This window comes from Camelus ferus, chromosome 2 (genome assembly GCF_009834535.1).
Source record: "Camelus ferus isolate YT-003-E chromosome 2, BCGSAC_Cfer_1.0, whole genome shotgun sequence".
Classification (NCBI taxonomy): Eukaryota; Metazoa; Chordata; class Mammalia; order Artiodactyla; family Camelidae; genus Camelus; species Camelus ferus.
Genome location: NC_045697.1, coordinates 26,860,379 through 26,886,645, shown reverse-complemented (window position 1 = coordinate 26,886,645; position 26,267 = coordinate 26,860,379). Strand labels below are relative to the sequence as shown.

Below are 26,267 nucleotides of genomic sequence, written 5' to 3'. Positions count from 1 at the left end.
CACAGACACCAGGTCCTCAGCGGCCCTTTCTGACGCCTCTAGGTTTAATGACGCATCCTCACCCCCGCATTATGCACGTCCAGAGCTCCCTGAATTTCCTCCGCAGCAAGCATCACCCTGGCCCCTGTGGATGACTACATTCTCTGTGAGACTAGACTCCATGAGGGCAGGGACTGTTTTCAACACTATGGCATCCACTGCACCCTCAACTCAGCCTGACGCAGAGCAGAGGCTCAATAAATGTCTGTGAATAAATGAATGATGCCCATGGGAGCAAGCACCTTAATCTACCCTGGCGATTTGGGTAGACATCGGTGAGGAAGCAAGACAGAAGCCTGGACCTGAAGGATACATGCATAGGAGACTGTTCTTCAGAGAGGGTAAGAGGCCCTTCTAGACAGAACAGCACTGCAAAGACGCAAGGGACCCGGCCTGCCCACACCGAGCCGATCAGGACCCGGCCTGCCCACACCAAGCCGATCCACTCACAGCATCATCATTTTGGGAGCTGGAAGGAAACAAGATCAGGTTGAAGAACCACTTTGCTTTACAAATAAGAGAACTTAGCTTAAGTTACTTTTTCAGTGGTTTATAACTAAATATTGACAAAGTGGGCCTCTTAAACAAGAGTTCTTTAACTGTGCAGGGACTTGTTAATAAGGTCTCCTCTCCTTCCCATCAGAGACAGAAAATGAGGATGGAAAGAGCTACCCTGTGTTCGGAACTGGAGAAAGGCTTCATGGTGACTGGACTCCACTGGGACACTTAGAGGTGACCTGCAAATGGGGATCTCTCATTCTGTTTATTGAGGGACTAATCTTTTTGGTGATTTCTAGAGTTCGGGTAATCAAACAGCCACAATTTAGCAGAATAAATTGTGCTAAATATTCAGCAAACTCTGGAGTTTCCCACAATGCGACTGCTTTATATAAGATGGCCTATATGCACAAAGGAAAGGAGGACCAGTAATGCTATCTTGGGAAGTCAGGCCCGAGGATCCTTGAAGAGACATTCCACACTGCAGAAATGTTGAGCCAATATTTACAATTCAACAGGAGCAAGGAAGGTCAATGATGATAATAGTCCTTTCCTTCCCTTTTATCTTCTCTATTAATCTTCCTTCCCCCTTTTTATAAACTGGCCCATGGAAGGGAGAAGGATGAGGTAACAGGCTTCTAAGACTTTTACAGAATATCAACTTGGTAAGCCCTGTCCAGGCTTTGATGGACAGAACTGAAATGCGAAGTGAGCCAGACAAATTGAAGCGCTGGCCTGAGCAGAACGATGTGTGATTCAATGAGGGGAGATGCACTTCCCTCTAGAAAGCAGCATACATTTGATTAACAGAAAATGGAGAAGGAGTGATTAGTTGACAATGTGGAGAAAGGACCAAGGGCATCACAACATGGCCTGTCAATTAGAAAGCCAAGGACGGATTTTGGCAACTCAGGAGGCAAAATGCATTCCGAGATTCCTGAGCAGGCAGGCAGTTGGGAGAAAAAAATGTGTACAGAGAAGGAGATTGTGCTCGACAGGACAGAGGGCCGGGGAGGGGAAGCAAGTGAACACAACTGATGGTGAGCCTTCACCGTGAGGCTAAGTAATCATCTTGTTCAGTAAACATTAGTAAGATCAAGCTAATAAAAGACTCGCATAATTTCACTTGGCCTACAACTTTGATGTGCTTAGAAAACGTAGCTTCTTTTATCTTGTCCAAAGCTAGTTTGGGTCTCCAGCCTAAGCCTCTGTCCTCTGGTTATCAGGATAAAGTGAGCTTTCAGTTCTAGTCGGCTGAAATCTTAGTTTGAACTGATGTTTTCGAGGACTTTTTGAAGTGCTTATTCTCTCTTGAATCAAGATGCTGACTCTCTCAAAAGCCTACAGCTCCCCCCTTCCCTTGCTCCTTTTCCTGAGGTAATGTCTGGGTGCCTCCTATCCTGAAGGGGAAAAGTGGATTTCTAGGGCACAGTCCCCGGGTGACACCCGCTGGTTGGGGGCATCATGGCTTGGGCTTGGGGCAGTTGTAACCCATGGACTGGCCTTTCCCTCTCAGCTTGGTCAGAGCCTGGTGTTGCTCTGCAGACAACCCAGGCCACCGTCCCCTGCTGTGGATAAGTTCCAAACCCTGGGCCCATGCTCCATCCAGTTTTCTCACCCCAGGTCTTTTGTGTGGTCACCTCTCCCTGTGGTGGAGACTAACAGTGGCTCTTAACTCAGCATATGGGACACATAGTAACTGAGGGCAGCTTGGGAATTTAAACCTCCTGGTCTCTTGCTGTCCTGGTCATGATGTAGCTGTGCCCAGGTCTATTGGCGGGGGCGGGGGGGGGTGACTGTTGTAAGGTGATCTCTCTTTCCAGAGTCCTAAGTAGAGAGCAGAGGCAAGCTGCCCTCAGTGTTACCGATCCACCTACCTCCCCTTTCTGAAGCAGAGCTCAGAGAAAGGGGATGGCGAGGCAAGTCTAGCAAACTCTGCGCCTCCCTGGTCTCCTTCCACCATTCTCCTAGAGACCACATCGGGTGGGTCGGTCCTGCTCTCATTAACCAGCTGGGACCTCTTCTCTATATGTTAGATCTCCAGGGGCAGAGTCCTAAGTACTGGTTGACATACTAAAGAAGGGATTAAAGGAATTTAGAGAAATCTTCTCTCAGGCTAATAGTGTGAACTCCAAGGATTTTGTCTTGCTACATAATCCTTTCTTGGATGCAAGAGATATTTCTTCACTGTTCTTCCAATTCCCCTTCCATCTGCACCAGACACTAAGGACCCCTCAGACAGACAGATGCCTTGATCCAAAGTCTTTTACTGTATTGAAAGGCAAAAGAAAAATGCACATGAATAATTGAGTGCCTTCCATGTGCCAGGCATGTTGTGTTATCTCACTGAATTCTCCTAACAATCCTGGAAGATGAACACTATCCTATTCATTTCACAGAGGGATCAACTAGGTGTGAAAGAGATCAAGCAATCTGCCCAAAGTCACAGGACTGGTAATTTGCAGACCGAGAATTTGAATCCCAGTCTTTCTAACAGAAAAATGTATGCTGTTTCCAGTATACCCCACACATGACATAATGTGCTGCATTTTATTGAATCTAGTATCACCAGTAGTAGGCTGCTCCAATGTTGCACATTCCACTGAAAGAGAAATGCACTGCCAGCCAGTTGCACTGGGATGCACCTATTTGTTTGTAAGATGAATCCTGATTTCTGAGAAGTAAAAATGTCGGAAAACGTGCATCTCAGAATGAATGAAATCTGGTAAATACTTAAAGAAGATTATTCGAGCAGCTATGTACAGTCTGAACCAGAACACAAAAACACCCAAGGTAAGGACAGATTCAAAAATACTGCCACAGTCACTCAGCTATTAAGAAATGGGAGCCTGAGTAAGGACAGAGACTTGTGAAGTGGAAAGACAAAGTGAATTTCTAAAGAAACACTGTGGCAGGTGAATCAGCGGGAACAGGGCAGTTTGGGTCCAGCTTGTAAAGGGTGACGAATGAACTATGCACCAAGATTTTAAAGTCTGGAGCCTGGGAAATAGTAGCAATTGAGTAACTGGGAAAAGCAAAAAGGATGGGTTCCATTTTAGATTATTTTAACACTCAAAAAACCAGAATTATCTTCATGTAACTATGGAGGGCAAAGAGCTGGAGATGATGATATGAGGATCCTCACACACGGGCACCAGCTTGAGTCAATCACTGGCACTCAGCTCTCATCCCAGTTAGAATGACCTCACTCTGATGCCACCTCCATCTAGAACATCACAGTCCAGCCCAGGAGCCACTGGACACATATGGCTGTCAAGTTCCTGAAACGTAGCCAGTCTGAATGGGGATATGTTGTGAGTGTAAAATACGTACTGGACTTTGAAGACTTAATATAAAAAGAAGATGTAAAATAACTCATTAATAATTTTTGTATTGATTACATGTTGAAATCACATTTTGGATATAAATGGCTTAAATAAAATAGATTCTTAAAGGATTTCTGTTTCTTTTTACTTTTTAAAATGTAGTTAGAAAATTTAATTGCAATTATGGCTTGCATCTATGACTTACATTATACTTCTTTTGCACAGTACTGGTCTAGACTCTCAGCTTCTGGGTCTTACTCATTTAATGAACAAATTCATTTTAATCAACCAATATTTATTATGTATATAATGTGAACCAGGTGCTCTAAAAAAGACTAGTGATATATAGATTATAAATAATATGATTTCTGACCTCTATAAGCTCCTAGTTCCTGGGGAAAGGACATTTTAAAAGTAACTAAACAGAGACAGACTCATAGACATAGAAAACAAACTTATGGTTACCATGGGGGAAAGGGGGTGGGAAGGAATAAATTGGGAATTCAAGATGTGTAGATACTAACTACTATATATAAAATAGATAAACAACAATTTTCCACTGTACAGCACAGGGAACTACATTCAATATCTTGTAATAACCTATAATGGAAAAGAATCAAAAAAGGAATAAATATATATACACGTATATACACACATATATGCATATATATATACAGATATATGTATACATAAAACCAAATAACTATGCTGTACACCTGAAACAATATTGCAAATCAACTATATGCCAATAAAAAACAAGTAATTAAAACAATGTGACAAGTGCAATTAAATGATTAGGAATAAAGCACCACAGAATCTTAAAGAAGGAAGTTCACTATTTCTTAAAGAATAAGTAGAAAATTTTCTAGTCATCAGCACGGGGGACAATTTAAGGGCACCCGACACAGAGGGCCCAGTGGGTGTGAGGACTCAGGGAAGAGGAAGAACCTGCTGGGGACTGAATGTAGATGAGAAAGGCTAAAACAGGCCACCTGCTGGGGAGGGGACAGATAAGACCTCAGGGGTAGACAGGAGTGGAAAGTAGAACCCTGAAAGCCATGCTAAGAAGTGCAGAATTCTGGTAGATAAGAGTCAGATCTGCATTTCAGAAACACCCCTGCAGCAGTGTGGCAGATGCACTAGGTGGTCAAGGTAGGTAGAGGGGTTGATGTTGGGGAGAAGAAGGAAGAGATGAAGGTAAACAGACCAGCAGAGTATCTATTGCAATAGTCAAGATGACAATAATATAGACCTGAACAGACAGGACAGACTGGAGAAATATTTGGGGAGGTGGAATCCACAGGTCTTTGGGATTTACTGGATGTTAAAGGTGAAGGAAAAGGAACAGTAGCTAAGTGTCCAGATGAGTCAAGTACCCCCTGCAGAGGTCCTTGTCCTAATCAGGTTTACTCCTGCCCAGGGTACCAGTGGGAATGGGGTGGGGCAGATTTATAGGAGTTCAGGGCATGGCAGGGGGATATCTGGGAATCAGAAAAGACTTCTTAGAAAGCTAGGCCTTTAGCTGGATTTGGAAGGGCAGGCAGTAGAGGAGAAAGGACATTTCTGAAAAGAGGGGAGAACTGAAATAGATCAGCGAATGAGATTTTGCAGTTAGGAATAAGCAGATGGCAAGACGCGCTCTACAGACAGGCCGAGGATGGCCTGACTGGCACGGAGTATTTATGTTGGGAAAAAATGGCAGATGAAGTAGGAGAGGCAGCAGGGATCACATTAAAGAGGGACCCCTGTAGGCAGCAGGGAGATATTAAAAGATTTTAAGCAAAGGAATTGACAACATGACATTTAAGTAAGGTTACCCTGGTGATGTATAGAAAAACTCAAGTCAGATGATGGTGTCAGCAGTCCTGCTTAACACACTTTATGAAACCCCACTAAATGTCAAACACTCTTCCAGGTCCTGGGGACTTAAAAATAAGTGAGAGCTAGTCTCTCCCTCAAGGACTTGCAACCTGTTGTGCGTAAACAGAGAACAAGGTCAGTTAAGATGCTCTTTGTTTATCGAATTTTTTGAAGCAGTGAGGGTTGGATCAGGGTCTCTGCAGGGCGGATGGAGAGGAAAAGCAAGGACGGATGGCACCTGTGCATGTAATTACAGGCCCTTTCTTTATTGGGTCCTGCACCACCTGCTTTTGCCCAAATCTGTCTTTATTTTTCCCAGTTTATTCCCCTGTTCTTCCTTTCTATCCTCTTCTCTGCAGCCAAGGGCACCTACTGAACACTGGCAAATCAAATAACATTATTTCAACACCTTGTCCTTCTCTGAGCGTGTTTCTTGCTCTGAGTAGGCTTGACCTTCTTTCTATTCAGTGTTTCCACCTCTGAGCAATCAACCACGTGTATTACACACAGAACTAGCTGAAATTCACGTAATCAGAGAGGCTGGTGCCTTTTCATTAAATGTTAGTTTAAATGAAAAAAATAGAGGAAATGCTAGAAAACAGTTTGTCAAACAGGCAAGCAGATAAAAGTCTATGGCCCTGCTTAAAATGTAACTCCAGTCTGTCAATTTAGTTTAATAAAGATTTACCTAAGTGGCCTACCATGTGCCAGGTACTTGACTAATCATTGGGAAAGCGGAATAAGACAGAATCCCAGTCCTGAGAACTGCTAGACCTTACGGACGGGCGAAGAAACAGTTACCTAACCAGCTGTCTCCTTATCTCCACACTCACTCTAGTCCTCACCAACATCATTTTGTACTTGCACTGTCTTCTTGCTTCTGCCATCCCTCCTCTCCCCCAATTCCAGTCCCCTCACAAAGCTTGAGTGAATCTCTTAAACATTAATCATGTCACTCTTTCCCTCTTTACTCAGTACGATTCTAAATCCTTAATCTTAGTTCATAAGGTCCAGTGTGATCTGACTTTGATGTCATCTTCTATAATTATTTCCCTTACTCCCTCAACCCCACTCCCACTTGGCTTGTTTTTCCTAGAATATTCTAAACACGCTCCCCCCAGACCCTACTCCTGGTTGTCAGTGCCTGGAACTCTCCTCCCAAAACGTCTGCATGGCTTGCTCCATCCCTTTCTGCAGGTCTCTGCTCAGAGGCTGTCTAACTGCTGGGTCCATCTCTGACTACCTGGCATTTCCCTCCCTCCCTTAATTCTGCTTTACTTTTCTTAAAAGCATTTACTCAATGAAATGCATCTCTCACACTGGAATTGATCATTTATTATCTGCCTCTCTCAACAATATTGGCAACTCCATAAGAAGAGGGTCTGATTGGTTTGCGCCTGTATTCCCAGCACTTGGAATGCTGACTGGCATGTGGTCGATGGTCAACAAACACTTTTTGAATGAACTGGATGAATGACTGGGAGTTAGACACAGGATGCAGCAAAGAGGAGGTTACATGGCATAACCTGGGAGGGACAGGGGAATCAGAGAAGGTTTCTTTAAGCAAGTAATGTTTGGGCTGACACTTCATTCATTTGTACGCTCACTCAATCATTCAACATATACATATGGAGTTTTACTACATGCCAGGCACTATTCTAGGACCAAGAATGTAGCTGTCATGAAGGCAGATGAGTCCCTGGTCTTGCAGAACTTACAATCTAGTGAAAGAAAGACAAGAAGCAAGCCAATAATCAGTAAACAAGAAAAATCTCCAACACTGACATACGCTATGCAAATAACTAAAACAGGATGATGTAAATGAGCACATCTAGGGAGTAACTCGAGTTTGGGTCCTTAGGGAAGCATCTCTAGGAAGTGACATTTCAGACTTGAAGGACAATAAGAAAGCACCCATGTGATAGGAGAGGGTGAGCATTCCTACAGAAAGAGAACAGCAAGGGCAAGGTCCTTAAATGGGAATGAGCTTGATGTGTTCAAGGAACCAAACAGAGGACACACAGGTGCAAAGTGGGTGAGAAGAGGGGTATGACTTTAGATCAGGTAGCAAGAGTCTCAAGAGTGAGTAGGACCTAGGAAGTGGAGAGCCAGATTGAAAAGCACTGTAGGTGACGAGAACAGCAAAGGCAAGAAAGCACGACATAGACTGGTATATCTGAGTAACTCCAGGAAGTGCATTTGTCCTGGGTCCAATGTATAAGGATGGAATACAGAATACTGTATGGGTAAGTTGGTTTGTCATGAAGCTTCTGGTACATTTTGCTAAGGTTGAGGAAAAAGAACCATCTCTCTAGAAAACATAAACTCAGGGAGGTCTATAATCAACCTACCAAAAAAGACTATACTAAAAATATATTCTTTGATTCAGATACTATATACTTGAGCTTAGAAGGTGGGAAGCAAATGCAACCTAGCATATTTTATTCTCAACAAAACCTCAGGTGTGTAAGCTGTCACCACGCCCGTTTTAGACACTGAACTAAAGGACCGGTGGTGGGTTAAGTCACTCATAGTCAAGAGCTGGGGCTCAGTTCCATGTCATAATTTGTCCAATGTTGTTTCCACTGCTGTCCAGCATCTCAGTGACTGATTCAATATATTTGCCAGGAATGATCTTTGCCATCAATTTAGTCTGTGGACCTGGCCTTCTAAGGTTTTCCTTTGGCTTTATCTGTCTTCTCCTGTGTCTACTTATAATTTGGGAAATACATTTTTCTCCTCAACTAATCCCAATCAATACCATGTTTTATGGAGGCTGTTCCAAAGTTCAACCTTCTTCTACTGACAAAAAGGATGCAAACCCAAACTCAAAGATGGATTAATATGCTTGGACACATTTCTTTATAGTAACTGTGTCCCCAGGGAATGTCTAAGTCCTTGGCATACCAGAATTTTTATAACAGTTGAGACCTTGTTATCAGCAGAACCCGATTCCTCAGAGAAAGTAGTGCTGAGCTCACAACAAGGAATTTAGGTTTACCATTTTTCAAGTAAATGGTGACTATTCAATATGTGTGTCATAATGGCTGGCTGCTGCCTGACACTATGCATTGGGGTTGAAGTCATTCTGAGACTATTATTCTATGTGTCACATTAGAAGGCATTATGAAGTATACCATGATAAACTATATACAGTTGACCCCTGAATAACAAACATGGCTTTGAACTGTGTGGGTCCACTTATGTGCAGATTTTTTTTCAATAAATGCTATAGTATTATATGATCCAGCAATCCCACTTCTGGGTATATATTCAAAGGAATTCATTTAAAATCTCTGAGCCTCTTGTACCCATCTATAAAGCTGAGCTGTTAATAGAATTAAAGGATATGGAATTTAGCTTTTACACAATAAAATTTTTAAAAAATCAATGTAAATAGGCAATGTAGCTAACATTGTCATCCAAGTAGAGTGTTTTATACCTTATACTGTTTGATTTTCCTAACAACCAATATAAAATATATAGAAAGTGCAAATCATGTCCATCAATTTGGATCTTGTTATTATGTTGGTAGCCATGTGGTATATTATAATTAAGCTACAGTTCAGTATTCAGAGATCTAGTTTTGAGCCTGGCTTTGCCATCCACCAACTGGGTGAACCTGGACATGCCCTAAAATCTCTTGATCCACTTTTTCAAATTAGAAATCTGTGGATTTTCAACAGTGTGGAGGGTCAGCACTCCTAGCCCCTGCTTTGTTCAAGGGTCAGCTGTATTCAGGAGGAAACAAAGGGTGAAATGTTCCTCCGTTAACAACGGCACATTTTGCGCACCTACACCACGAACCTCTAGTCCATATTCCTTACTTCACAATGTAAACACGTAGTTGAGTAAGCACTGGAGAGTTCAGATGTCCATTGTAAATGAGGTTGAAAAATTCTGACTAAATAATGCTATCTGTTGCAGGAACCATTTACTTTACAATTTTTTGGATCTCCAAGATACGTTCAATATCTCCTAGTACTTTTCTATTAGGTGGCCAATCACTGGTGTCTACAAATGCCCAGATGTTTATGAATTTTAGCAATGACACGCACAGGTACCATCTCTTGAAAGGCTGAATAATTTTTTTTTTAGTAAATGGCAAATCCCCAAAATGCTCAGGAAAAAGGATCTTCTACAATGTGAATAAAAACTAAAAGGTAGAACAGAAGGCAAGGACTGGCCAGGCTGCTAAAAAGAAATACTTGTGAGAAATTTGGTCCCAATTTTTAGATGCAAAACATTTCTAGAGATCCTAGCTTAAAGGCAGGTGCTCCGAAACCTTCAATTTTTTGAGAATAGTTAAGAGCATCAAAACAACCAAATAAGCATGTTCGAAGAAAAAGACGAGCCAATACCAGGTAGGGGCCAACAAGCAGAGCATAAAAGTGCAGAACATCAAAAATGACTAAATACTTTAATTTCCATTTTACAGTGTTTCTTTTCACCTATGCTTAAAAAATTAAATTGGGGGGGCACTTAAAATTTGTCTTTTATAACAGCCAAGCTGTGACAAGAAACAAACATTATTAAGCTGATATAATTAAAAAATGAAATTAATTGCATAATTACCTGAAATTCTAATCCATAGTTTTCTCTGCAGAATTCTCTCAGTTTAGGATACACATTTTCTCTTAGTGCCTGTCTTTCTGCTCCCGTGTCTGTGGGGTAGAAAAGCAAACAAATAGAAAGCGAGTTACGTCCACATATGTATGTATTTCTGGAAAAAAAGAAAGCTTACAATGAAACATTAACGTAATCAAGTCGGGGTCCTGTATTGTGAAATGATGGGATACTGCCTGCTGGAGGAGACTTGCTCTTCACAGAGAAAGCAGAGCTGAGATCTACCAGGCATGCACAAGAATCCCACAGAATGGATGGGAGCCCCCTGGGGAAGTTCTGTGGATGCTGGCAGAGCAGAGAATTCACTGGTGATTCTTTATGCCTATGTAAGGCCCTCACATGGAGCTCTTAAATAGCCACAACCACACTGTCTTTGGAAGAGGTAGAAGGAAAACTTGTAGGGTTATCAGATGTTTTAACCCCATTAAGTGTAAACATTTCAAAACACACAGAGACAGACTCACTGATTAATCTAGTTACCGATTTCTAAAAAAACCCACCTATCATTCTCTACCATCATCATTTCCTAAAGTATTTACAACTACTGATTTTTGCAAGATTCCACACAGCATCCATGCAATGAGCACAATAGTTAGGCAAGACACATTGTGGGAGCTGACATCCCAAATGAGCAGATTCCACACCCGGTGGATTGGATTGGCCAGCGGTTTAATTAGCCCACACCCTGGACTCAGGGACCTGTTGTATCAGAGAGGGGATAGTTTCACTTGTGCCACAGTGTGTAAAATCTTTGAAATAAAATATTTTTGAAATTATTTGTGTCATTAAAAAATACAAGAAGAAACAGACAACCTGAAACCAGAAGAACCACAGAATATATATGTGTTTAATGCTGACTGTTTTGCTCAGAAAAGGATTCGAAGGCCACCCGCGGTGGATGACGCTCCCTGTCAATTTTGATGCCGTAAGATGCTTATAGCAAAGAGAGTCTGTTCCTCACCCAACTAACTTCAGAGAGAGAGAGATGAGAAACAGAGCTTTGAAAAATTAGGTTAATGTGTTATCTCACGAAAAGTACCAATTGCTAAATGTACCTCAATCCCAGCCAAAACTATGAAACAGCTGCATACCACATTTATAACTAAGGAACCAATTTAAAAGATTGTGCCCGTTATTCTCAAGCAATCTGTCCATGCAAACTCAACCATATGCCACACTGACCTACTCTCCTTTCCTACTGTTTTGGAACCTGTTTTAAGAGGCAAACAACCGATCTTGAGAGTCTAAGATGTAGCTGCAGCCAGACTGAGTGACGGGAACCAGTGTTAACATGGGATCCAAGATTCAATACAAGGTCTTCTGGATCACCCTGTGAGCCAAACAAGTAGGGTCTCTTCCCACGGGAGAGCCAACATGGACCCGAGTCCAAAGGGAAAGCAGGAGGACCCAGCTGAGGAGGACACACCTGAGCACGGCCCACGTGCTGCCGTGGCTCCGATGGAGGCAGCAGATTAAGCTCTTCCATGATTTATCTAATCTTGGGCTCAGATGCCCACCCTCCCACCCCCAACACCCAACCCCATTTTAAGGGCTGAAAACACTAACTTCACAGTAAAGCTGATAATATTCAATCTCTCTAAAAGGCTCCAGATGTTTAAAACCCAAACAAAACATCACTTTACAAATGAAGACATATTGCCAGATGTGGAATTGGGGAATATATTAAACAAGGATTATTGTTGAGATACTCTAAAAAAAATAGAATCAAAATAATACATGAAAAAATTATGAAGTGGTAAGAAGTAGAAATTATTTGCTTCTTAAAAATGTTACTTTAACTCTTATTACTTGGCACTGAGATGGGAATGTGCAATAGTGAGGAGGGCAAGACAGAAACAAAGAATCTATTACTAACATCTACTGAGTACTTGCTGTAGACCAGCAGTGTGCTAAGTATTTCTGTTCATATTTTCTTAGTCACTGCTGTCAATAATCCTAGGAAATAGATAACATGATTAGTCCACTTTTTTATAAGAGAAAACAAATATAAAGGGGTTAAGAGACTTGCCTGAGGTCGTACAACCACTAAGTTGGAAACCTCGGATTTGAATCTAGAGAGCCGAATGCCACGGTCTGCGCTAACCATGGAGAACACGCAGCTGCGCAAAAGAATCAATCCTGGAGAACGATGAACGCAGTAACTTTCCAGAATGGTTAAGGGGTGTTGAAATCCTAATATTTATGAAACAGACAACAAAAATCTGAGTGATCCGTGACAGATTTTCCCTTTCTATAATACACTCTTCAAAAACCAACCCATCAATAAATTCTCTGGCTCCATCTATCTGTAAACAAATCCTGAATTAGTCTACTTCTCTGCACACCTGGTGCAAGCCAGACTCCTCTCTCATCTGGACCCCGTCTTGCTGTTTCCATACTTGCCCCCTTCAATCCATTCTCCACAGAGCAGTCAGACTGATCTTTTAAAAATGTCAATCTGATCACATCACCCTCCGGTTTAAAGCCCTCCAGCAGCTCCTCATGGAACTCAGAATGAAGTCCACACTCCTCACCGTGAATGCTCTCCCCCTCTAAGTTCACTTCTTGCCACTTTCCCTGCTCATGTCACTCCAGCAGCCCCGGCGTTCATCTGGTTCCTGGATTATATTCTCATGTCCTTTGCTCTAGGGATGACTTTTTCCTGGAATGCTTAGTCCTAGGATCATCTCAGGGCATCTCCTGTCATTCAAGTGTCAGCTTTAATGCCACCTCCTCAGAGAGGCCTTCTCTGAGCCCTCCACGGCTGCAGAACCACTCTCCATCACATCACCTTCTTGAACTTCTTGGCACACTACTCATTATGACTGGTGATTTTTATTTGTTTACTATCTGTCTCTTCCACTGCCAAGTGAACTCAATGGAACTCAGAACCTTCTTCTCTTTCACTGCTGCATCCCCAGTGATAAGAGTCAGGTGCAATTACAGAAAAAGTAAAACCCCACACGGGCACCAGTGACAAAAATGAGCTGACACGCAATGCATCTCTGCAATTACTTCCAGAAACAGAAAGCCCTCCTGGGTGTCACTGGGTGGATACAGAACCCAGACTGTGAAATTCTGCAGAATAAGTGATGGGATTTAGAAAGACGGCTTCATGAAGTGAGTGAATGAAACGAAATACTGATTTCTGGTTTCTGTGTTTCTGGCAATGCAATACTAATATATTTTATCAAATTAGGTTGAACCTTTCTAAAAATGTGAGGGAAGTGTATGACAGGCATTCTGTAGTATTACTTATATTACAAAAATGACATATATTTTCCTATATTTGTATTAATATAGGATGATTGACTCTGGAAATGGAAAAGTAATTAAAATTGAATGGATTAATTATGATGGGTGACAGATAGGCTGGCTTAATTATGTAAAAAACCTGATTCAAACTGACAGCAAACCCGGATGGTTGGCAATTAAAAACCAAGAGAATGTCATGGACAGGAGAAATTAAGTCACAGAATGTCACACATAAAAAGGGACCTTTAAAAAAAGTGTAGATCAAAACTAGGTATATCATCATTTATTCTTTATAGTCATTGCATCCATTTGTATCTGCCCAGCTGCTTAATGCTTTGAAAAGATGCATTAATACTTTGGCAGCATTATTAGGTTTTTAAAGAGCTGCTCTTTAAATAATTCCTCTATGATTTCAGAGTTAATGACAGTCTCTGTGCCGTATCTGAATTACCCGCAGGAAGAACATTAGTTGGAGGAGAATTATCAGTCAATATCATTATTCTACTTGAAGAAGGGTTTAGAGTAATTCCAAATTTTTATTAAAAATAAGAGTGCCAAGATGATCATGTTGGATTGGAACCTCTTACTGCCCCCACCTCACCCAAACTTAAGAGTATGGACAGCAGATAAAGTCATTCCCCTCTTGGCAGCTCAGAAAACTTACTTAGGATCCACCTACAAGCATCATTCCAGCCTGGTTTTCCAAGTTTCTGTACGTTTGCTCTTGCCTGGATTCTCCCTCTTTACCTGGCCCTTTAGCCAATGATTCGCCTGGACATCATGTCCAACTTTCGTTGTTGTTTGTTTGATTTCTTGTCTGGCAGCTTCCCAGAGGCTGTCTCCTTTCCATGCCCCCTAAGACCTCTGTGCCCAACCAATCACACTCACCATTCCTTATTTCAATATCACCAAATCCTGTCAATTTTATCATAAACATCCTTTGAATCTGGCTACTCTCTATTTTGGTACTCACCATCTCTCAACCCTTAAAGTCCCAGAGTCTCCTACCTGACTGACCTGTTATCTGTCTCTTTTCATTGCAGTCTGATGCTCCACAGAGCTGCTGGAGATGAATTCTAAGACGAAACAAAAGGGAAAGCTGATCTGATCATTAAAGACCTTGGCTGTCATCCGGTGGCCCAGAGGATAAAGTCCACAATGTTCAACAGGTGTAAATGTTTCTCCTACCTAAATTCTATCTTCTACTGCTCCTTATCATGCACACACCAGAGTGTTTTTCAGATATTACTTGAATCTGAGCCTTGTCTTTAGACATACTGCTTTACATGCTCAGAATTCCCTAAATATTGCACCCCCATTGCTTGGCAGACTCCAACCCTCCTGAATCCCAGGCAAAGGCAGCACAGTTTGTGAACTCTTACTAGTCAGAGACAGGCATGCCCTCTCCAGGTCACTCCACAGCACTCTGCTCACCCTTATATAACATCAAGTATTGTACTTTGTTATCATTATTTGTAGTTTATCTCCTCCATTAGACTTAAGAATTCACGGAAGGCAGGGACTTTCTCATACATCTTTATATCACAGAAATTAGATCAGCCACCAGCACATAGTCAGTACTCAATAAATTAATGAGCAAACAGATGCTATTATAATAAAATTAAACCCAACCAAAGAATTAATGTGTCTTCATAAAGGTAAATCCAAAGTCATTTTTAAGTAACAGTTGACTATGTTGACAGCACTAATGGTGATGTGTGAATCTGGGGTGATGTCACAAAATATTTGATACGGTATGGCACAGTGAGGAGCTGATTTAGCAAATATTCTTCCCCAAAATCAATAGCAAAACTGGATAAAATTGTCAAAATAAGCATTTTAATGTAAATCTACCAAAGACCAAAGGTATAAAACAAATTGGGAGGTGATTATTAATGAAAAACAACTGAACTTTGAGTAAGACTAGTGAAAGTCTATGAGATTCTTGCCTGGGATTTCTCCCATCCCCCCTTAACTACTCCCCCTCCTAGAGTCAGAGAGGTCAGGCTGTGAACATCAGCAACTTCACTGCCAGACAGGACTCACTTGATTTGGAGCTGAGCATGGGAAAACTCTGTGTCTGTCAGCGTTGTCAGTAGCAGTAGTGGTGTCAGAACTAGACAAAGGGGGAAGCCCAGTGGCTCAGCTAGCCCAGCCTGTGGCTTTACCCACATTTCACAAGGAGATCAAGGAAATAAATGGCCATGGAGAACCTTAATCAGCTGTCTGCAAATTCCTGGCTGATGGGAAGTCTACCTACAAACACAGGATAGACTGAAAGCTAGTCACATGCTCCTGGCTATCTTTGAGCCATGTATGTGGACAGTGGAAACATGGGAAGGTCTGTGGCAGTAAAAGCTGGGATAGACTAAAACACTAGCATTTTGTATGTGTTCCCAACCCACACAGATCCACTGGCAGAGAGTGGAAGCCTTACTCCTTTATAGAGATATTTGAGAAGAAATTCTACAAATCACCAAGGAACATTAAGCCATGCAGACAAGTGATGACGACTAAGAAGCCAGGCCGCTACTACTTCATTATCATCATCAACATCAAATAACTGGGCAGAGACCTCAGCAGCCCACACTGTGGCTGACAGATTCCACAGCTTTAGTCCAAGTAAATGAACTAAACAAACCAAAACCACAAATAAATTAATATACAGCACTCAGAGGGTAAAAATCAGAATCTAGATTTGTTATACTATATTATCAAAAATACCCAGTTTTCAACAGAAAATGAGGAAATTACAAAGCAAATGTGACATAATCAGGAGAAATAAGCAGTCAGTCAATAGAAACTGTCCCTGAGTGGTTTTATATGTTGGATTTAGCTGACCAAGACTTCAAAACAGCTATTATAAATATATTCAAAGAACTTAAGGTAAACAGACTTTAAAGAAGAAAGAAAAATGAACAAGGCTCCAGAAACCTGTGGGATAATATCAAGTGTAGTGCAACATATGTCAAGAGAATCCCAGGAGGAAAGGAGAAAGAAAGGAAGGAAAAAAAAAAATGGAAGAAAATTGCCAAATGTGCTAAATTTAAAGAAAAGCATTAATCTGCATATTCAAGAAGTTCAAAGAACCCAAGCAGGATAAAAACTAAGAGGTCTGCATTTATACACACAAACAACTGAAACTAAGGATAAAGAGAAAATCGTGAAAGCAGCAACAGAAAATTGACTCATCTCATATAAGGAACAGCAATATAATTAATGGCTGACTTCTCATCAGAAGGAATGAAAGCCAGAAAGCAATGAAAAGACAGTCCAAGTACTGAAAAAAATGTCAATCAAGGATTCTATAGCCAACAAAACTATATTAAAAAAAAAAAAAGCTCTGAAAGACGTTATTCTAAGTGAAATAAGCCAGACACAGAAAGACATTCACTGTATGACTTCACTTACGTGTAGAATCTCAAACAGTCAAACTCATAGAAACAGTAGAATGGTGGCTGCCAGGGGCTGGGTGTAGGGGAAATGTGATGTTGGTCAGAGAGTACAAAGTTTCAGTTATGCAAGATGAGTAAGTTCTGGAGACATAATTAGAGCAATGTGATCATAGTTAATAATACTGTACTGTATACTTAAATTTGCCAAGATGGTAGATCTTTAAAAAAAGAAAAAAAACACTACCAATGTGAGGTGATAAATATGTTAATTAGCTTGACTGTGGCAATTATTTCACAATGCACATGTAGATCAAAACATCAGGCAGTCTATCTTAACAAATTTTTTTCAATTATATTGGAATAAAACTAGGTGACAATAACTAGGTGATACTGGAATAAGAGAAGGTGACAATAAGGACTTTACTGAATTTAAAAAGATTGAGAGAAACTGTTGTAGCAAAAAGAAAATGACATCAGACGGTAGCAGATGCACGACAAGAATGATATGCACTGGAAAAGGTAAACATGTAAGTATATATAAAACATCCTATAAAAATATCTTTTTTCTTTATTCTTTTATACACTCTTGAAAATAACATAAGACAGTTATAAAGCAATAATTCCAACACTGCACTGTTGGGTTTTAACACACACATGCATGCACAGACACATATGGCAAAAATTACAGAAAGGAGGAAGGAAAAAAATGGAGCTATAATGATACAATATATTCATAGTTTACTAGAATTAAGTTAGTATTCGTGTAAAGTAAAATGTAATAAATTAGGATATATACAGTAATCCCTAAAACACTGAAAAATAACTAAGTAATATAGAAAACAACACAACAAAGGAATTAAAAGGACACACTAAAATATTTAACAAAGAGGGTAAACTGGGAAGAGATGAAGAAAAATGACATAAGATATGTAGAGAACAAATAGCAAAAGAGCAGAAATAGATCCAAGCTATCAACAGTTACTTTAAATAAGAATAGAATAAACACTCAAATGGAAAGGAACAGACTGAGACTGGATAACAAACAATACCCAACTATATTCTGTCTAGAGGTGACACACTTTAGATTTAAAGATACAAATGGGTTGAAAGCAAATGTATAGAAAAATATAACATGCAAAGAGTAAACAAAAGCAGATTAAATATATCAGACAGAATAGGTTTTAAGACAAAAAATATTACTAGAGAAAAAAGAGCCATGATATAACAATTACAAATGTATACACACTCATAAACAGAGCCCCAAAATACATAAAGCAAAAATTGACAGAAGTAAAGAAGAAATAGACATTCCAACAATAGGTGGTAATTTCTATATTCTGTTGTCAATAACTGATGAAAAAACTAAACAGAAAACCAATAAGGATATAGAACAATACTAACAAACAACTTTACCTAACAGACACTTACAACAAATCCACTCCAAGACAGCAAAACACACAATCTTTTCTAATGATCCAATGATAGCTCATATACTAGACCATAAACAAGTCTTACAAACTTAACATAACTGAAATCATAACAAGTGTGATCTCTAACTATAATAGAACTGTATTAGAAATCAGTAACAAAGAATTTTGGGAAAATCCCTAGATAACTGGAAAATGAACAACATGCTTCTAAATAACTCATGCATAAAAGAACAATGCACAAAGGGAAACATAATGTTTTGTACTGAATGAAATGAAAACTCATGTGAAAAGTTATGAAGTGCAACTAAAGCAGTGGTTAGAAAGAAATCTTTAAACACCTACAGCAGAAATAAAAGGTCTCAAATTGGTAATTTAGGATTCTATCTTAAGAAATTAGAAAAAGATGTAAGAAAGAAGACACACAGATGGTCAACAGACACATTAAAAGATGTTCAACATCACTAATCATCAGGGAAATGCAAATCAAAACCACAATGAAATACCATTTCACATCTGTCAGGATGGCTCTCAAAAAGACAAGAAGTAACTGTTGGCAAGAACATGGAGAAAAGGGAACATTTGTGCACTGCTGGTGGGAATGTAAATTGGTGCAGTCGCTATGGAAAACACTATGGAGATTCCTTAAAAAAAATAGAACTACCATGTGATAAGGGAATTCCATGTGATAATTTATGCAAAAACCCCATTAAATCACTAATTAGAAAATACATGTGAACCCCTATGTACACTGCAGCATCATTTACAATAGCCAAGATATGGAAGCAACCTAAATGGACTATTACTCAGCCTTAAAGAATGAAATCTTGCTATTTATGACAACCATGGGCAGGCCCAGAGGCTATTATGCTAAGTGAAATAAGTCAGAGAAAGACAAATATTGTATGATTTCATCTGTATGTGGAATCTGAAAAACAAATGAACAAACATAACAAAACAGAAACTGAGATAGATTTAGAGAACAAAAAGGTGATTACCAGAGGAGAGGGGGTTTGGGGATGAAGGAAAGAAAGAAATAGGTGAGGGAGATTAAGAGATACAAACTGCAAAATGAATGAGTCACAGGCATGAAATGTACAGTGTGAGGAATATAGTCAATAACTAATATATTTGTGGTGACATGTTGTAACTAGACTTGCTGTGGTGATCATTCATGGCTTAAGACTGAATATTTTCCACCTATGATCAGAAACACTTTTTTTTTTTCAACCGAAGTATAGTCAATTACAGTGTGTCAATTTCTGGTGTACAGCACAATGTCCTAGTCATGCATATACATACATATATTCATTTTCATATTTTTTTTTCAGAAACACTTTATCATGTCTATTCAACATTTTACTGGAGGTTGTAGCCAGTGCAGTGAAGAAAAAATTAAAAAGCCATCTAGATTGAAAAGGAAACAAATTTTATTCTCAGATGACAAGATCTTATATGTAGAAAATCCTGAGAAATTCAGATGAAAAAATATAATAAGGAATAAATGAGTTCAATAAGGTCACTGAATAAACTATACAAATCAATGGTATTTCTTTACATTCACAACAAACAATCCAAAAATGAAGTAGAAAAACTGCATTTATAATAGCATTAAAATAATAAAACGCTGAAAAATAAATTTAACAAAAGCAATTTAAGACATTGTAAACTGTAAGACTTTGCTGAGAGAGAGAGATCTTCATGGCTGGAAGGCTCAAGATTTTTAGAACAGCAATCCTCACCAACTACAGGCTTGAGATTCTCCAAATTGATCTACAGTTCCAACATAGTCCCTATCAAAATCCCACCATATTTTGCAATTATTTTTTCAGTGTCATTATTTAAATGAAGTTTTAAAGTACACCTTGCTCAATCTTGCTTGTTATCTGTTCTGTTAAGTACACTGATGGGTATCAAACAGAGAAGAGAGTGGAAGGACTGAGTGTGCTTCTGGAACCAAACTCACCATGTCTGAATCCCAGCTCCTTCACCTGCTAGCTGTGTGATCTCAGGCAAATTACTAAATCTTAAATTTATTTTTTTCATTTGTCACGTGGAATCAAAATTACTAGGATCAACCTTTTGAGGTTGTTATGATGAGAAAATGGTCTTTAAACAACACCTGGCATATGGTAAATGCTCAATAAATGCTGCAATTATTCTATCAAACAATTTGGGGCAAAGACATATTAAAGTATAGTTTATCATTTACAAGAATTTTCAGTTCTAAGAAATTAATTATAAAGTAGCTACAACAATCATGATCTTGTCCTACACTGTATTCATTAAAATGTTTAAATTTTCTAGATATTATTCAAAGTTTTAGGGAAAATCATAGCTAAAATATAGTTTAAGAAATAATCACCAGTTTATCCAAATATTCTTTAAAGTCTCCAGTAGAAATCCACTCACTGTATTATTGCTACACCTCAGTATGTTTCAGGAAAAAAGAGTCAACTATAAAAAGATAATAATGCTGGGCTTGTTTTTTGGTAACATGGAGGAAAAGAAGCGTGTACAAATATCACACTAAAAACCACCCAAACATATCATATAAATATTTAAAAATGTATCTCTTAAAATGTGTCACACAGTTTGAATAACACTAAGCAATGCACAGAAGTCCAAGGCACAGTGAAACACTAATTTTGAAAAATAAAGGATCTCTGAGGCCAGCTTCTGGTTATTTTCCGCTGAAGACTGGTGACCTCTAGTGTTGATTTTGTCTTCTGTGAGTGCAGGGTAGATTGGAGACAAAGCATAGAACCCCAAAGTGATGAGTCTAACAGGAAATCCTTGCAAAGGCCATGACCCCAAAGAGCTAGATCTTCAATGCGAGGGCGAATCAGAAGTAAATGATCAGCAAGAAAACTTGCTGCCACACCATTTGCATTATGCAGAAGAAAAAACCATCTCCTTGACATGTGTAATCATAAGCTTGGCCTCTTGCAGGTTAGCAATGCAAATTTATCTTATTTAAAGCCTGAGAAATCAAGCCTATAATTTATTTAAAAACAGTCCTGTTTTGGTAGTGACCCCTGGTGCTTGAGAAACATACTTTCTAAGAAGGCCTCAATGAATTCCAATAAATTAAAAGTTCTAAAGAATATTAAGAACCCCCCTACCACACACACAAATCAATGAATACACAAGGAAATAAGGCACCATGAGTGAACCCGCTGAAACAAAAAAAACAGCTAAATCAGATCCACACAGAACTATCAAATTACCTGGAATACAAGTACTTAAAGAAATAAAAGTAGGCACTGAATAAAACAATGGAAACAAGAAACCAAAAAAAAAAAAAAAAAAAAAAACCCAATAAAGCAGGCTTAAAATAACCCAGTACTACCTCTAGAAATGAAAAATATTTAAATTAAAATTCAATGGAATAGCTGAATACCTGAAGATTAAGTGAACAGAAAGACACATGTGAATAAATTACCCAGAATGTTGTAGAGAGACAAAGAAACAAAAAATCCAGGAGGTTAGCAGATATAGATAATATATTAAAATCTAAAAGAATGGATGAGAGAGATCAGAAAGAGGCAGTACCTGAATAAATAATGGCTAAATATTTCCCCAGATTGATTGAAAGATTCCAGTTCTCAGATTTAGGAAGGCCTACAAATTCCAGGCATGATAAATATTAAGAATTCCATACAAATACAGAAATTCCAATTCAGAGTGAAAGTGAAGAACACTAAAAACAAGAGAGGATCTTAAAAACAACCAGAGAAAAAAGGACAGATTATCTACAACATAATATTTCCAACTGACATGGTACCACCGACAGAAGCCAAAAGACCGTGGAACATTATCTTCACCATGCTGAGAGAAAAATCAACTGTCAGCCTAGAATTAAGTAAGCAACAAAGTTACATTTCAAAAAAGGGCAAAGGAGGATATTTTTAGAAAAATAAAAAGTGAGTTTCCCATCTTTTTACCTATCAGTTACTTTAATATTTCCAGTTTTATTAAGACATAATTGCCATACAACTGTGACCAGGTTTAAGGTGCACAGCATAATGATTTGACTTATACACATCCTGATTATCATGGTAAGTTTAATGAACATCCACCATCTCCTATTTTAGAAACAAAATTAAAGAAATAGAAAAAAAATGTGTGTGTGATGAGAACTCTTAGGATTTACTCTCTTAAATCTCACATATAAAAATGTTAATTATATTTATCATGTTGTACATTACATCCCTAGTACTTATTTAGCTTATAACTGGAAGTTTGTACATTTTGACTGTCATTATCCACTGGCCCCTTCTGCCTCTGATAACCACAAATCTGATCTCTTTTTCTATAAGTTTGTTCGTTTATTTTTGAAGTATGATGGACCTACAACACTATGTTCGTTCCTGTTATACAATGTAGTGATTTTTTTCCTATACATTTCAAAATGATCACAAGTCTAGTTAAGACATGTCACCATACAAAGATATTACATAGTTACTGACTATATTCCCCACACTGTACATTTCATACCTTTGACTGATTTATTTTGCAACTGGAATTTTGTACCTCTTAATCCCCCTCACCTGTTTCTTTTCTCCCCCCATACATTTCCTCTTTGGCAAATACCCACTTGTGCTCTGTATCTGTATCTCTGTTTCTGTTTTGTTTGTTTCTCAGATGCCACATGTAAGTGGATTCACGCAGTATTTGTCTTTTTCTGACTTATTTCACTTAGCATAATAGCCTCTAGGTCCACCCATGTTGTTGCAAATGGCAAGATTTCATTCTTTTTCATGGCTGAGTAATATTTCATTGTATGTGTGGGTGTGTATATTTACATATATACCACATACCACATCATTACCCATTTACCTGTTGATAGGTGGTTGGATTGCTTCCATATCTTGGCTATTATAAATAATGCTGCAATAAGCACAGGGATGCATGTTTCTTTTCCTAATTAGTGTTTTCATTTCCTTTGGATATATACCCAGGATTGGGATTGCTGGATCATTAGGTTGTTCTATTTAATTTTTTGAGGAAACTCTATAGTGTTTTCCATAATGGCTCCACCAATTTACATTCCCATCAACAGTGCACAAGGGTTCCCTTTTCTTCATGTACTTGTCAATACTTGTTATTTGTTGTCTTTTTGATTTGTTGTCTTGATTATAGTCCTTCTAATAGGTCTGAGGCAATAGCTCATTGTGGTTTTGATTTGCATTTATTTCCCTGATAATTAGTGATGTTGAACATCTTTTCATGTGCCTGTTTTATGCCTTCTCTAGAAAAATGTCTATTCAGATCCTCTTCCCATTTTTAATTGGGTTTTTTTTTTTTTCCTGAGGTTAAGTTGTACTAGTTCTTCGTATGTTTTGGATTTTATCCCCTTATCAGATACATTGTTGGCAAATATCTTCTCCCATTCAGTGGGTAGCTTTTCATTTTGGTAAGTTTCCTCTGCTCTGCAAAGATTTTTAGTTTGAAGTAGTCCCATTTGTTTATTTTTGCTTTTGTTTCACTTGTCTGAGGCAACATATACAAAAAACATTATTAAGACCTATGTCAAAGAGCTTACTGTCTATGTTTTCTTCTAGATGCTTTATGGTCTTACATTTGAGTCTTCTATCTAATTTGAATTTATATTTGTGCATAGTGTGGGAGAGTTTTCCCAACACCATTTATTGAAAAGGCTGCCTTTCCCTGCCTGTATGTTTTTCCTTCCTTCGTTGTAGATTAATTGCCCATATAAACGTTGGTTCATTTCTGGGCTCTCTATTCTGTGTCTTATTTCTTTAGAAGGAAATTCTAAAAGAGACATTTCAGGTGGAATAAAAATTGTCTCAAATATATAGTGTGAGATGCAAGCAGCACTGGTGTGCAAATAAATTGGTAAATACAAAGCTACGCCTAAAAACAAATTAGTTACTACGTCAAACTAAAAAGCTTCTTCACAGCAAAGGAAATCTTCAACGAAAGAAAAAGTGAGAGGATATTTGCAAATCATGTATCCAATAAGGGGTTAATATCCAAAATACATAAGGAACTCATACAGCCCAACAACAAACGAACAATCTGATTAAAAATGGGCAGAGGCTCTGAATCAACATTTTTCCAAAGAAGACACACAGATGGCCAACAGGCACATGAGAAGATGTTCAACATCACTAGTCACCAGGGAAATGCAAATCAAAACCACAATGAGTTATCATCTCACACCTGTCAGACTGGCTTTTATCAAAATGACAAGAAATTACAAGTGTTGGTGAGGATGTGTAGAAAAAAGAATCCTCATGCACTGTTAGTGGGAGTGTAAATTGGTGCAGCTACTATGGAGAACGAGATTAAAGTTCCTCAAAAAAAAAAATAGAACAGCCACATGACCCAGCAATTCCACTTCTGGGAATATTTCCAAAGAAAACAATAGAATGTTGTACGTATGAAACTAATGATGATGTATGTCAATTATACTTTAACAAAACACTAGTTGCATAAAATAATTTTTAATTTGGGGGATTAAAAAATAGAATTTGAAAAATCTTAGATAAAACTAGCAGGTAAGTCATGAGAATGAAAACTTTAGACTCTAAATTTGAGAGTCTGAGATTTGCAAATGATAACCACTATATATAAAAATATTTAAAAAACAAATTTCTTCTGTATAGCACAGGGAACTATATTCTTTATAATAACTTTTAATGAAAAATATGAAAACTAATATGTATGTATATGCATGACTGGGACATTATGCTGTACACTAGAAACTGACATGCTGTAACTGACCATATTTCAATTAAAAAAAAAAAACTTTAGTGCCTTATGTTTTCTGGAGAATGATAATGTTTTGAGTGTCCTTATTCTTTGTCCACTCTGCTTGTTAAAATTTCTCAGGTAGCCTTTAAACTAGATGTTAATGTTATAACCACCCATTTGTTGAGGAAACTTAAGTACTTCCTTGTGCTTTATTCTAACAAAGTATTTTCTTTTCAGAAATAGTTCATATATATTACAAAGCTATTCATAGTACATGAAGTTACTGCAAAATTGGTAACTTCAGAGTTTTCAATTTCTTTGTAATCTTGAGGACAAAGTTTTTTAAATTAGAATAATTCATCTTTAATTATTCCCTTCCTTTCATGCTAAAGTCTATTTAAAGATCACTCGGTAAGAACTATATGTGGCATCTCAGATCTACTCATTCACATATAATTTAATTTCACCCTCCACTAGAATGACTTCATTCACATACAGTTCTCAACAAGGGCTTGCCACATGAAAATTTATCGGCTGCTAAAGGGTTTCTTTCAAAATAAAAGATGCACAAGGCATAGCCCTGCCCTCAGCATTCACAATAACTTGGGGCCAGACAGCAGTCAGCTAAGAATGGGATTCAATGATGCACAGCAAGTTCTGGAATAGAGGGATAAGCAAAATGCTACTGAAGGAGAGACAGAGGGATGATTAATTGTATCCAATGAGCAGGGAGAGTTTACCAGTGAAGATGACAATTTAATTAGGACTTGAAATATGGACAAGATTTTCTCAGGTAGAAAAGAGGAAATCTCTTCTAGTAGCATCATGAGCAAAATGAGGAAGTCTTAAAAAAGTGCATGTTGTGTTTGAGGAACACTAAGCAGTGCAGTTTGTTGTACAATGAACAGGGGTTGTATTATAACTAGTCTATCAGCTACAAGTCTTTTGAGGTTCCTCTGTGTGTTGGGAATTTGGGGGGTGTAAGCAATTATTTCTCATAATCAAATGGGAAAGAAAAGACTACATACAGAGGAAGGAACATACAGAACAGCAATTCATCATATACGTCAGTCCACAAGAAAAACATTTTCATACAGCATCCAAAATGCAGCTGTTGC

The 26,267-nt window shown here is 38.6% G+C and overlaps 1 protein-coding gene across 1 annotated transcript in view; it reads right to left on the bottom strand.

Moving 5' to 3' along the window:
• The window catches only part of NWD2 (NACHT and WD repeat domain containing 2), a 165,410-nt gene that overhangs the window by 88,622 nt on the left and 50,521 nt on the right, over positions 1-26,267 (bottom strand). The window contains exon 2 of the mRNA XM_006191169.3: positions 10,299-10,387. Coding sequence (XP_006191231.1) covers positions 10,299-10,387 — 89 coding nt within the window. The remainder of the gene's footprint in view (positions 1-10,298; positions 10,388-26,267) is intronic.